Genomic DNA, 13,941 nt, shown 5'->3' with positions numbered 1-13,941 from the left:
TCCTGGTCTAGGCCTGAACAAAAAGTTGAAAGGCTGAAAGAACAAAGCCCAGCTGCCTAGTTTATTGCCTCCTTTCTCATTGTGGGGTTATTGCAGGGGTGTATGCTCAGTCAGTAATGTGAAATTATAGCCTAACAGGTAGTATTGTAATGAAGTGAGTGCCCATTTAATAGCAAAGTTCTCTCGCTGAGTGACAGAGTACCTTGTCTCCCCTTTACTTAACTTTCTGCTGGGGTAGCAGACTGGGAGTTCTTCACCTCCTATTTATTCAGAAAGTACTACCTCTACCTTCACTTCAGCTGCCTCATCATAAACAATAAAAAGCTTCAGAGTTTCATTAAAGTAGGCTGAGGATGGTACACTGAAGTCCAACACAAACACTGGCAAAGCTGATCTATTACCCTAAGACATAAATGGGGTTCTCTGCTCTCTAAGTGTTTAGTTAGGCTTCTCTATCCTAACACTAGCTTATTGGCTGGTGACTTAACTGACTTTTTACAGTGGTACTGCTTTATGAAATGTAATAGAATATAATTATGAAATGTAATAGAATATAATTACTGGATTGTATTTGTTGCTATTACTGAATTTTACTAGTAGCCTTACAAGAGCCATGGCTATCCACCTGAATGGTATCTCAATAGCAGGCATAAACTGAGCAGCTTTTTTTTCTTGACATTCCGGTCATGCTGCATATAAATTCTCATTGTTTGTCATTATACCAGGAAAATAAAAGATTGGCAAAATTCTAGGTTTGAACATTTGTGAAGAAACTGGTATATAATTTTATTCCTTCTGGAATATGTCTATGTGCCAGCGTGATTGCAGTTGTTCTAAAAATCTTTGGAAATAGCAGATGGTTGTATGTATTTTGTCTCTGTTTTTAATAACCTTGTTAAAAGTATTGGTTAATGAAGACAGAGATATTTCTTGCAGATCTATCACTATAGTAAGTATTTAATTTTCCTTTATATATATCAGTAGCAATAAGCATAGCATTTCATATGTGCTACAGTTGCATAAGCTGTCCAAAGTACACCCAAGGGATGGAGGTGACACACTTTTTTTAATGTATTTGTGATTTTGTTACCAGTGAATGGGCTAACTTCAGAATGACAAACAACCAGTTTTAGATGCTATGATGCTATTTGGCTGAAAGGCACACAATTACAGTTGAAAGGTCTGTGGAATACATACATAACACTGATGTAAACTATAAACAAAATCAGAGCACTGGTACATTTTTAAAAATAATTTCTTTACCACACACACTTCTGTGTCCACCAGAGATTCCATACTGTATGTTACAAAAACACGTAGAAGCAAATTATATATATATATATATATATATATATATATATATATATATATATATATATATATATATATATATATAGTGGATATAAAAGGTGTACACAACCCTGTTAAAATGCCAGGTTTTTGTGATATAAAAAAAATGAGACCACAATAAATCATTTCAAAACTTTTCCCACCTTTAATGTGACATATAACTTGTACAATTCAATTGAAAAAAAAAAAAAAAAATCTGTTAGGGGAAAGATATAAAAAATAAAAAACATACAATATGCTGGTTGCATAAGTGTGCACACCCTTAAACTAATGTTTTGTTGAAGCACATTTTAATTTAATTACAACATTCAGTCTTCTTGGGTAGGAGTCTATCAGCATGGCACATCTTGACTTGGCAATATTTGCCCACTCTTCCTTGCAAAAGTGCTCCAAATCTGTCAGATTGCAAGGGCATCTCTTGTGCACAGCCCTCTTCAGGTCACCCCACAGATTTTCTATTGGATTTAGGTCTGGGCAGTGGCTGAGCCATTCCAACTCTTTAATTTTCTTCTGGTGAAGCCATTCTTTTGTTGATTTGGGTGTATGCTTGGGGTCATTGTCATGCTGAAAGGTGAAATTCCTCTTCATCTTCAGCTCTCTAGCAGACACCTGAAGGGTTTGGGCCAAAAGTGAATAGTATTTGGAGCGGTTCATAATTTCCTCCACCTTGGCTAAAGCCCCAGTTCCAGCTGAAGAAAAGCAACCCCAAAGCATGATATTGCCACCACCATGCTTCACAGTGGGGATGGTGTTCTTTTGGTGCTGTGAAGTGTTGTTTTTGTGCCAAGCATACCTTTTGGAGTTGCGGCCAAAAAGTTAAACTTTAGTCTCATCAGACCATAACACATTTTCCTGCATGCTTTTGGGAGACGATGTATTATTCAGCAAATTTTAGCCGGGCCTGGATGTTTTTCTGTGTAAGAAAAGGCTTCCATCTTGCAACCCTACCCCATAGTCCAGACATATGGAGAATACAGGAGATTGTTGTCACATGTAGTACACAACCAGTACTTGCCAGAAATTCCTGCAGCTCCTTTAGTGTTGCTGTAGGTCTCTTGGCAGCCTCCCTGACCAGTTTTCGTCTTGTCTTTTCATCAATTTTGGAGGGATGTCCAGTTCTTTGCGATATCACTGTTATCCCATATTTTCTTCACTTTTTGATGACTGTCTTCACTGTGTTCCATGGTATATCCAATGCTGTGGAAATTTTTTTGTACCCTTCTCCTGACTGATACCTTTCAACAATGATATCCCTTTGATGCTTTGTAAGCTCTCTGTGAACCATGGCTTTTGCCGTAGCAGGCAACTGAGTAAATGTCAGGAAAATCCTACTAGGACAGCTGAACTTTATTTAGGGTTAATCAGAGTCTCTTTAATTGATGGCAGGTGTGTACCCAAGAAGACTGAATGCTGTAATTAAATCAGAAGATGCTTCAACAAAGTATTAGTTTGAATGTGCACACTTAATCAACCAGCTTATTGTAAGTTTTTTATTTTTTACATTTTTCCCCTAACAGATTTGTTTTTCAATTGAATTGTACAGGTTATAGGTCACATTAAAGGTGGGAAAAGTTTTGAAATGATTTATTGTGGTCTAATTTTTTATATCACAAAAACCTGGCATTTTAACAGGGGTGTGTACACTTTTTATATCCACTGTATATACATACACACACACACACACACACACACACACACACACACACACACACACACACAAACACACACATACACACACAGACACACACAGATATTTATATATATATATATATATATATATATATATATATATATATGTGTGTGTGTGTGTGTGTGTGTGTGTGTGTGTGTGTGTGTGTGTGTGTGTGTGTGTGTGTGTGTGTGTATATATTCATTATTTTGTAATTTCTTCTTAACAATATACTAGTTCTCTGGAGATGGCTTATGAGGTAATCAGCAGAGAACAGCATGGACAAAACACACCTGCTGTGACAAAACAGCAGGACTTTGTAATGGACAGCCTGTAATGGAAAATACCACGTTCTAAGGAAGCCAGCAGGTTCTTTTACTCTTTTATGTTCCACACAAGCAGCTGGCTTGCAGCCTGCAATCACTGAATTCTTGCCAAAACACAGGATTCACCTTCCCCTCTTCTTGTACTCAATTTGAGACTTAGTTTATAGGTTGGATATATAATTCCAAAAGAAACAGGCATGGTACTTTTCTCATTTAATACGCTGATGCATTATACCACAGGAATGTTGCTATTTAGTATATCTATATATTCTGAAGAGCTCATATATTTGGCAGTGCATTTACTAGTCTCATTTTGTGTTTCTCTTGCAGATTGACCTTTTGTATTTACCAGTCTCCTGCACAGAAACTTCAGAAATGTTGACATTAGGAATGAATGTGCTTGTCATCTTTCTGGGATTATGGCTCCCTAAAACTGCATTAGAGCAGCAAGATTCAGCTGATGGCCAGTCAGATCATAAGCTTGTGAAAAACAGATATATCCGATCTCCAGAAACTCAGGAAACAGGGCGATGCTCCTATACATTCATTGTCCCACAGCAAAAGATTACAGGTGCTGTTTGCCTCAGTACTAAGGGCTATGAGAGTCCTGGAGTAAACAGAAGTGAGCTGCAGGAGCTAAGAGACCTGATGAACAGACAGCAGAGGCAAATTGAGCACCTTAAACAGCTGGTGGAGGTAGATGGCGGCCTTGTAAATGAGGTCAAGTCACTGCGCAAAGAAAGCCGAAACATGAACTCCAGGGTAACTCAGCTCTATACACAGCTGCTTCATGAGATCATTCAGAAAAAAGAAAGTGAGGTGGAAGTTGCCGTGTTGGAGAATCGCATCCTCAATGCCTCATCGGAGGTGTTCAAGATGGTCACCAAGTACCGAGAGCTGCAGCAGAAATATGGGGCACTGGCTGGTCTCATCAATAATCAGAGTGTCGTGATAGCATGGCTGGAGAAACAGTGTCAGCAAAATGCAAATGGTCAGGGCCAGCCAATTCACCTGGTAGGTCAGTTTGTTACTCTCTCACAGTATTTAGCATCAAGCTTTCATCTGTGAGTAAAAAAAAACTACACAGTGGCAATCAAAACGGGTGTTAGAAATTGCTAATGATATATTTAATGTGAATCTTGGCTTGACAAATTTAACAATGAATGTGAATTGGATAGTGAGAGGCATCACACTGCTTTGAACTGGGTGGGTGAAGGTGAAAACATTCCTACAGATGCTGCTGGCTTAATGATTAAGATCTTTGCACTACAGAACCTGGGTCTGTGTTTCATCCCTGTCTGCATAGTTTGTATTGTCTCTGTGTTTCTGTCCACATTTGCATTGGGTACTCCAGTTTCTTCTTAAGAACATGTATGTGGGTACGGTAAAAACAGACCACTTAAATTGCATTTACCCTTGCCTTTGTGATCTTGGTTATATTTGAGCAGGGTGTCAGAAGGACTAGTTGTGTGAGAAGGACTAGTTCACTTAGGTTAAGAAGAGACAATGCAGCAGGATGTCACCTGACTGACATTTACAGGAAACTGCTCTCTATCCTTGTAGTAGCCTTTAAGCTAGAGGTACTGCAGGTGGGGTGGTGGATGTGACAATTGTTATCAGTCCTTCATCTGTCTGGGGCAATGGTTGTTGCAACTTGTACCGACTCATTGTTTAACTCTTTCCTCATCCTGGGATTATTTTTTCACTTGTATGATTTTTTCCCATTTCACTAAGTCAAGGTTCTGTGATCACAGATTTACGTCTTGTTTCTTTCTATTTTCATGTTTTTTAGTTAGACTTATTGAAAATCTAATAAAGAATATTGAGTTTAATATTGAGATTGGTGTTATACTGAAGTTTTTTCCAGCCTTCTCTGCTATCTGGGAACCATAGAATTAATCACAGTCTTCAATGTCTCAACTAGTGTTAAGTTCTGTGTCTTGTTTTTTTTTTTTTTTGTTTGTTTTTTTTTTTTTGTTTTTTTGTTTTTTTGTGTATGAGGCATGGGAGATTCAGCAGCTGCAGTCTGCAGTCTATTTCCTCTTCAGTCCTGTTTCTAGTTGGAGCCCAGTGATATCCTGGCTCTTGACAGGTTTGAACTTGCGCACTCTTAATTTTTTTACAGCATCATCTCATAAATATCAAATTGTCTCCCTCAGTCCCTGTCTAGTAGTTTAGATGCTTATCTCTTCAGAGTTCTCACTCTGTTTCCTAGCATGATGACAGGCTAATTGTTCGGTGGATTTGAATATCCTTCCTCTAGCATTCACATATATTTACTTTGACTTGTTCATAATGTAATTTCTTGTTTTATTAGTTGTTTAAGCAGTTTTACCCAATGTACAATTTGCTTATGTAAGTATTACCCACGACCCATTGCATTTAAAGATGCATTTATGCAAAAAGTTGTCTTTTATTTCATCCCCAAGATCGAAGGGCATCAGATAGAGAGAGGGACAGACAATGATCCTCTTTTTAAAAAAGGATCACTTTTATCTCTGAGAGGGAGTGTCTTCAGAGAGGAAGTGGAGGTGAAATACAGTGAAAGTGGAAATGTCTCTGATAAATGGGAGCAGACAGTAATGCCCAAACTAACATACCCCCCACTACATAACCTCTAGAAACTTCCTAGCTAACATAGCCCCTCCTAATAAATACCCATGATACATAGTGACACAACTGGGTTGGATTTCATGGCTAGGCTTAAAAAGTCCAAGGTGGTCGTTAGCCTAGTATATAGCTATGAACCTAAGCTCCCCACATGAGCATGCAAGGGGTTTGCCTCAGGGAAAAAAAAAATATTTTTTCAGGTTCTATTTACACAAAATCTAATTAATGTTTCATGAGAACATAAAACCTCCTAACACATGTACTCAAGCATAACAGAAATGTACAAGAAGTTATGTTTAGAGCTCATGCATTTCAGTCAGATATTGTAGACTCTCGACTTCCTCTTAAGCACTCCTCCAGGGTAAAAAAAAATATCTCTGAAGTGTGTTAGCTAAAAGCCTTTCATTTTTTTTCTCCGTGTTAGCATTATGATTACATTATTCACCACTGAATTCTCCAGTAGAAGACCCTGTATTGCTCTGCTTAACAGAGCTCCTACATGGAGGTATCACAAGGGAAGAACCAGCCACTACTCCCTATGGTATCCATCCTTTTTCATTCTTTATTTTCTTCCTTCAAGACAGTGGTGTGGCCTACAATGAGCCTGATTGGAAAGACATTATTTCTTCTGCCCATTGTAGAGGGTTACTGTTGGAATAGAAGAGAGCAACATCCTCCTGATTGCTATGAAATATTGTGTTCAGCCTACTTTAATAAATATCAGCACCAAAGAATGTGCAGACAAAGCTTAGCATTTTCTATATCAATTTGTTCCTTCTAGAAAATAATCTGTTTGTTTTATTAGGTCAATATTATACATTTCCACTCTTAGTAAAATGTCTTATGAAAGGTGTACACTTATATAACAGGATGTTAAAGTAAAGCATTGATTTTAAAAGCTGTATGAGACTGCTGCCAGATGTTACAGTAAAATGTTTTGTGGTCTGTGATAAATCCTGGAGAATTGTCATTAAAATGGTGACAGTTCTTCTCCCTGTGTAGTTCATGTCCACTTTTGTGTAGGTTACAGCTCAGCAAACAAGATCATTTTTTTTTTTCACTGGTTCACTGCAGGTCACACATTGGTGTATAAGTTAGCATTGATGCTTTAGAGTGCTTCATACCTCTTAACCTCTTAGCACAAGAAATCTGGACAAAGCCAAAAATAATGGGAGGACAATGGCTCAAAAATAGGGACAATTTTTAAAAATTGCTCTTATAACCTTACAAAGTTGTAAGAATAAAACATTCTCTGGTTTGGTTCTTGGCTGCTTTTTGTAGGACGTCTGCACACCCTTCTTATGTCTGCATGGGTTTTCAGAAGGTGCCATTCTTTAATTCCACATTCCAAAGACACGTGGATAGATTAATTAGCCATCCAGAGATAAAGAAGAGTCTGATTCAGGATTTCTTCTCTGCCTTATGCCTTCTGGTTGCGAGGATCATCTCTGGTTATCCATGCCAGACTGAATGAATGCAGTTCACTGCATATGACAGTATTAGGAAAAGCAATTAAATATTAAATGTATCACAACATGAACATACTTCAGTATACATTATCAAGCATTTCATTAGTCTGTGGTCTGTCAGTCATGATTCCAAATGTTAAAACAAGGTCATTTCCAAATGTAAGATGTCTGTTGATTCTCTGCTGGAGTGTCTTCTGTGTGGAGTCTGCATGTCCTCCCTGTGTTCACATGGGTTTCCTCCGGGTGCTCCGGTTTCCACCCACATTTCCAAGACAAGCTGCAGGTGGATTGGACATTCTAAATTGGCCCTAGGGGTGTGTGTGTGTGTGTGTGTGTGTGTGTGTGTGTGTGTGTGTGTGTGTGTGTGTGTGTGTGTGTGTGTGTGTGTGTGTGTGTGTGTGCGCCTCCTAAGGAAGGTTGGGCGCTGGGCTGGCAACTTCACACTGTAAAATTCTACTGCCTCTCATTCTGTAAACCAAGGATCCACTGTAGCAACCCCTAATGGGAGCAGCTTAAAGGAGAAGAAGTGGTAAAAGTGACAACTAGTCCACTGGCATAGAGACAGAACATTTATTTGTGTTACCTGTTGCCCAGGTTCTGCCAGCATCCTGTGAGGCTGAAGTATCAGTCAAAGGGAATAAGCAGAAGCACCCGGATGCTAAGTCACTTGTCAAAGTAGGAAGAATGCGAAAGAGCCTTTGTTATATCAGCCTCTGATGGAGACTGGGGAACAATTCATAAGGGCTGTCATATTTTGTGACAGGCATGCAGTTTGTTCTACATGCATGGGCATGTACCTGCATGCTGAAATTATTGCACAGTAATACCTGCAAGGGTTATAGCCTTGTCAAAATGTCACTGTACATCTGGCCACATGTTGTTATTTTTCTGACTGGCATACCTGTAAATTTTCCAAATTTTTGCCTCATATTTTTGGTCTATTTCTCATAAAATGATGGTTTTCTGAGAAATCATTGAGGACTGAAGTCAAACAATAATGGAAGACAATTGAGATTCCAACTTCATATCCTTTGGAAAATTCATGCTAATGCAAAACCTGTTAATCTAGCAACTTTCTAAGTTTGTAAGAGCAATATTTAAAAAGTGTCCCTATTTTTGGACCTTTGTTCCCCTCATAGTTTGTGGTTTTGTCCAGATTTCTTGCTCTAATTGGTTGAGACGTATGCTCACTGGTTCTAGGGGAAACACAAATAAATCAGATTTTTCTGAGAAAACTGACTAGAGCAACTTTTGTCACAGATTAGACTGTTCAAGAAGAAATGCACATTTTTTTACCTAACCTACACTTTTCCTGTTTTGTTCTTAAACACAGCAGCTTTGGAGGTTTCTGCCTCTTATGTTAGCTTGACTTCAAAAATCCTTTCCACTCCTTTTTATTTGCTGTTGTTCATGGTTGCCAAAATATCATTTTGTGAAGGCACTTCATTTAAAATAATGAAATGCATTTACCCTTCTGCTGTGTTCCATAGATATGGAATACCATCTACCCATACATAACTACAGGTGGGGGCAATATCTGCAGATGGTACAGTTAAACAGGCTTTTATTGATTAGGCAGCTTCTCCACCCCATCTACCCAGTCTAGACTTCTTTTTGTTGATTACCAACTTTATCATATTAATAACCTGTGGTGCAAGCTTGCACTGCACCTCCCTGCATCTGACCTTTTCATTACATTCAACATAGAATGATTTAATGTTCCTTTGGCAATTTAACCCACTCAGACCAATCTCTGTATCTTAATTACATGTCCTCTGCTCCTAGAGCAGAAAATGAAGTGAGCACCGACACTTCCCATCTCCAACCTTCTTGCACTCAGACTCCTTTAAATAATGCCTAAATTCTTTGATGCTTACTGACAATTTCCTTTAAGTTGGGGTCAATGGTTCTAAGAGAGAGATATTGATATTTACTTAAACTAAAAGTAAAGTTTTACACACACATGGTCAGTGAGTATTTCTCTCTCTCTCTCCAGCAGAACATACACCAAGGTACTAACCTGCTGACTTCTCATGTGCTCTAGTTCTACTGGACATGTACCTTGAGCCACCATATCACACACATGGAGTCACCAGGCACAAGGAAACAGTCTCGTAACTCAACAGCTACAGCCACCCTTAAAGCCAAGCTCTGTAAGGTAGGGGGGGGTAAAGTCTTAATTGTGACTCAAACAACCCAAGTTCAATCAGCAGCTCAGGCAATGGAAGAGCCAGATGGGGGGAGAGTAGATGGATTATACAGGCTCATTGTTCCTGGGGTGGAGGGGGTTTTAGGTCATCTGATTTTTCCTGTGTAAATTGAGGCTTGTACTTTATACATGACCACAGACCAAGGAATATGGGCTTGATAATCTCAAACAAGTGGCAATAGCCCTCATGGGATTTGAGTGTGTGTGTGTGTGTGTGTGTGTGTGTGTGTGTGTGTGTGTGTGTGTGTGTGTGTGTGTGTGTGTGTGTGTGTGTGTGTGTGTGTATGTGTGATGATCACAACTATGACCTGACATTGTCTGACTGTGATCCTCAGAGATTTACCACAAAAAAAAGAGGTTAATGGTGGTCTTGCAGTCTGTGTGGAGAATAAAGGCTCCAAGCTTCTAATGAGCTGCCTCCTGTAGTTAAAGGTACAGAGTTTGATTCTTGCCTACTGTGTGACTCTGAACAAGTCACTTAACCAGACAGTGCTCTTCTAGCTAAAAAATAACTGGGACATCACACTGTCACACACACACACACACACACACACACACACACACACACACGCACACACGCACACACACACGCACACACACACACACGCACACGCACACGCACACATACACACACACACACACACACACACACACAACAACAAATTTACTTTGCATCTCCCAATGTTTTAGTTCAAACTTTCTCCACATACACTTTCTTCACATTCGCCTCTCCTCTCAATATTTCAGTTCAAAAGTTCTCCCAAGTGAAGAATCTTGCTTAGACGTTCCCCTGTCCCTGGTGTAAGTTCAAAAAGAGCAGTTCTCTTTTCAGTGCTTCAACATTCATTTTATCTGTTGTTTACAGATCAGCGTTATTCCATTCTTACAGGATACTAAAGTAAAAGACTCTGTGCTGGACCACGTATACACAACGGTGCCTTTTGGTGTCCATATTGATTTAAAGATACATTTAAGTATGGGAGATGGATGTTTAATATACGGTGTTTGAGAAAACTGCATTGCAGTAAAGAAAGAAAGTTTTTTTTTCAGATGGCAGAATTTTGTTTTACTTGCCTTAGTTTACAGCACATAGCTTTTTATTTTACCTATGGGTTGACCATGGAAGTCCACTGGATAAGTTACCCATTTTCAGGGGCAGCACAGGCACACCATCTGGTTAAGTGATTTGCTCAGTCATATAATAGGCAGAAGAAGAAATCAAACCCTGTACCCTGCAACCAGAAAGCAGCCCATTAACAGCACAGAGCTTTAGTCCTCTGCGTTGTCATGCTAATAGTCAAGTTTTTTTTTTTTTTTTACTATGTTGACTTGAAATTCAAGATGTGTGTGAAAGTGTAACAAGAACACAGAATTTCCTCTTTTGATTTTGGTGTTAAAATTATGTACTATTTACTTATATGAATATGAATTGTATTATAGTTATATGAGCTGTTTGAATATGAACCATCTGCAGTGTTATGGGTTATTTTAAAAAGACTTGTAGGTAAAGATTTGGATGCATTTTATGAAAAAGCCTAATATTAAAATTTAAATCAGGGTGTTTTTTTTCAAACAATTGAAGAGTACTACAACCTAAAAGGTTAGTGAATATTGTTACAGTGCACACATTTTTAGGCTGTGGACTATAAGCTCTATTGAATGTCTGGCCAAACGAGGGATCATTAAACATGTCTGAGGGATACTGAAGATGTTCATTGTAGTATTCAGTGCTGTAGGGTTCACTTCTGGGATATCATGCCGTGCAGGTAAGTAGCGGTCAGACTGTCTTCTAAAGCTCTTTCTTCCCCTTGGTCTTCTGCAGATACCCTTCTTGTGATGCAGAGATTTGGGCACTATAAAGGGTGGGATGGCTGATGCCATCTTCAAATCTTTCTTGCAGTGCATTTGCATTTGTACCTAGCCAACATATGTAGTCCAGCAGTGGTCTACATTCAGTCCGATGACAGATACAAGTACCTCACTGGAGATTTCCTTGTATTCATTGCATGATTATTGATAAATGTGAATGCCTGGCACAGATTGCAGTGGATACCACAGAGTTATAATCCAACTCCTTGATTCTATGGCTGATGAGCTGACATATGTGTCAGATTCCTATCAGCTGAGGCCCTAGACTCAGACACTAAAGACCCCTTGTCCTCTATTTCACAACAAAAGGACTTATGCATCGGAGATACTCTCCACAAAATGAATGAACCCATTCAGTGGAATTTAAGGGGTACTCAGAGGCCTAGCAGAGATATATATGGCCTTCATGGATCTCAATGAACCTTGGCCCCTAGCTATTTCTCCACTGCTAGAGGTCTTGAAGGATACCTGTCAAAATGCATGACTACAGCCTGACTCTCTTCCTCCTGCTCCTAGCAAACCTGACAATTTTACAGACTCAGAGATTCCCCCAAGTATATGCATAGAATTCCTTTAGCTGCCTTCGGATACCAGTAAGGGAGCAGTTTTGGCGCCAACCAGGAATCATATCACAAATGATAAATAAAGTACAACTCTGAACAGATTTGGCTGAAAAAGTACACATGGTTGCTACCATGGCGTTTAGGGCTTTAAACTGCCAGTCCCATCTGCTTTCTTACCAGCAGACCCTGCTGGGGCAGAGGAAAACCAAGGTGAAGGGGATGTAAAATAAAGAGCTAAAGCAGGAGTTGTTGGACCTTTGTTATCTGTTTATCATATGACCAAGCACTACAGGAGGTATGGGTATGATGCTGCAGATGCAGAGTAGCAGGGCAGCGGTCACAGAGTTGCTCATTAGCAACATGCCTGGTTGAAGACTACCCCCTCATTTGAGACAATATGAAGTCAGCAATTCATAATGCCCCCCACAGGTTCATAGGTAGTTGCAAGACTTGCAGTCCAGGTGACCATTGAGGAATCCAGCACAAATTTCCAGTTCACTCCAAGCACTGTTTGATTAAGTGACTCACAAAAGGTCACACAGTAGGCACATGACATCTGCAGGAATCACAGCTTACAGCCTTAATCTTTTTTTTTGCCAACTGCCAGATTGTAGACTTATACAAGGATTTCCTCTTTGGACCACTGTACAAAAAACTGAAGGAGAACAGTGAAACAACCAAATCTATTTGGCAGATTATTTTCAACCTTTGTGCCTAGGTGCAGCAGGAATTTTCCAACCAATACCTGGCACACTGATCCTGGGCAGGAACCCAAGAAGAGGTCTGGAAAACAGAAAAAGGTTAAGTACAGCAAAGAGTTAAAAGTTAAACACAAAGAGAAGCCGGGTTTGCTCAGGGCCAAGACTACCTAAGTGATCAGCCATTACTCAGGTTGTCCCCCCCCATCCTAAGCCCATGTCAACCCCATCCTTTATTCTACAAGGGGCTTTCATGGCAACCCTGGGCTTTAAAAGATGCTTATGCCTATTTTCACATCCCTAGAAGCAAAAAACACAGAAAATCCCTAAGATTTGCAGCGGGGTTGGGAGTGGTGGGGAGAATCATTTCAGAGCCTTGACATTTGCTTTGTCCACTGCACCCAGAGCACTCAAAAATGTCTGGATTTAGTGATGACTTTATGCAGGACAAAGTGTATACAAATCTTTCTGTAACTAGATTACTGTTTTATTTCAGCAGACTCCTACTGGGATGCCTTAGATTCCTTGAAATTCACCCTAAAATATCTTGAAGAACTGGGACCGATGGTAAACAGGAGAAATCATTCCCTATCCCTTCCCTGGCAGTGAACTTCCTGGGAGTCAGTCTAGACATGTTTCAGTTAAGGGCCTTCCTCCCCCAGGACAAACAGCTGATATTGTTATACCTGTTTACCAATTATCCACTGAAAGAAAACATCACTGCAAGACAGTACCTGAGGCTGCTAGCACACTAGAGAACATGCATTCTGATGGTACCCCGGACATGATTCCATATGTGATAACTTCAATGGTATCTATGGGACAGATGGTGGCAGCATTTCCTTCCTTTGAAAACCATTACAACCCATGCTGCCATGCATCAGAAAAAAGTACTCATGCTGGGTCAAGTATTGTCTCTTGAACTAGGGAATGCTCTTCAGGAAAATATAGCATACTATGACATTGACAACAGATACCTCAAATATGGCTTGTGGAGCTAATATGGGAGTTCTCCAGGTCCAAGGAGCTTGGCAGCACACCATGAGGTGCAAACACATCAACATCAAGGAAATGAAGGGCCTCATCTTGGCTCTCAAAGTCTTTCTCCCAACCATGCAAGATGGAGTCCTCCAACTTCAAACAGACGACACCACAGTGATGTTGTTGTTGTTGTGTCT

The 13,941-nt window shown here is 39.7% G+C and overlaps 1 protein-coding gene across 1 annotated transcript in view; it reads left to right on the top strand.

The window, feature by feature from the left end:
- ANGPTL6 (angiopoietin like 6) overlaps nucleotides 1–13,941 on the top strand; it is a 651,446-nt gene that overhangs the window by 105,858 nt on the left and 531,647 nt on the right. Inside the window, exon 2 of the mRNA XM_044084678.1 lies at nucleotides 3,676–4,359. Within this exon, the coding sequence (XP_043940613.1) occupies nucleotides 3,721–4,359 (639 nt within the window). The 5' untranslated portion in view covers nucleotides 3,676–3,720. The remainder of the gene's footprint in view (nucleotides 1–3,675; nucleotides 4,360–13,941) is intronic.

This window comes from Protopterus annectens, chromosome 9.part0 (genome assembly GCF_019279795.1).
Source record: "Protopterus annectens isolate FY-2018-M chromosome 9.part0, PAN1.0, whole genome shotgun sequence".
Lineage (NCBI taxonomy): Eukaryota > Metazoa > Chordata > Ceratodontiformes > Protopteridae > Protopterus > Protopterus annectens.
This window is presented reverse-complemented; position numbering and strand designations above follow the sequence as displayed.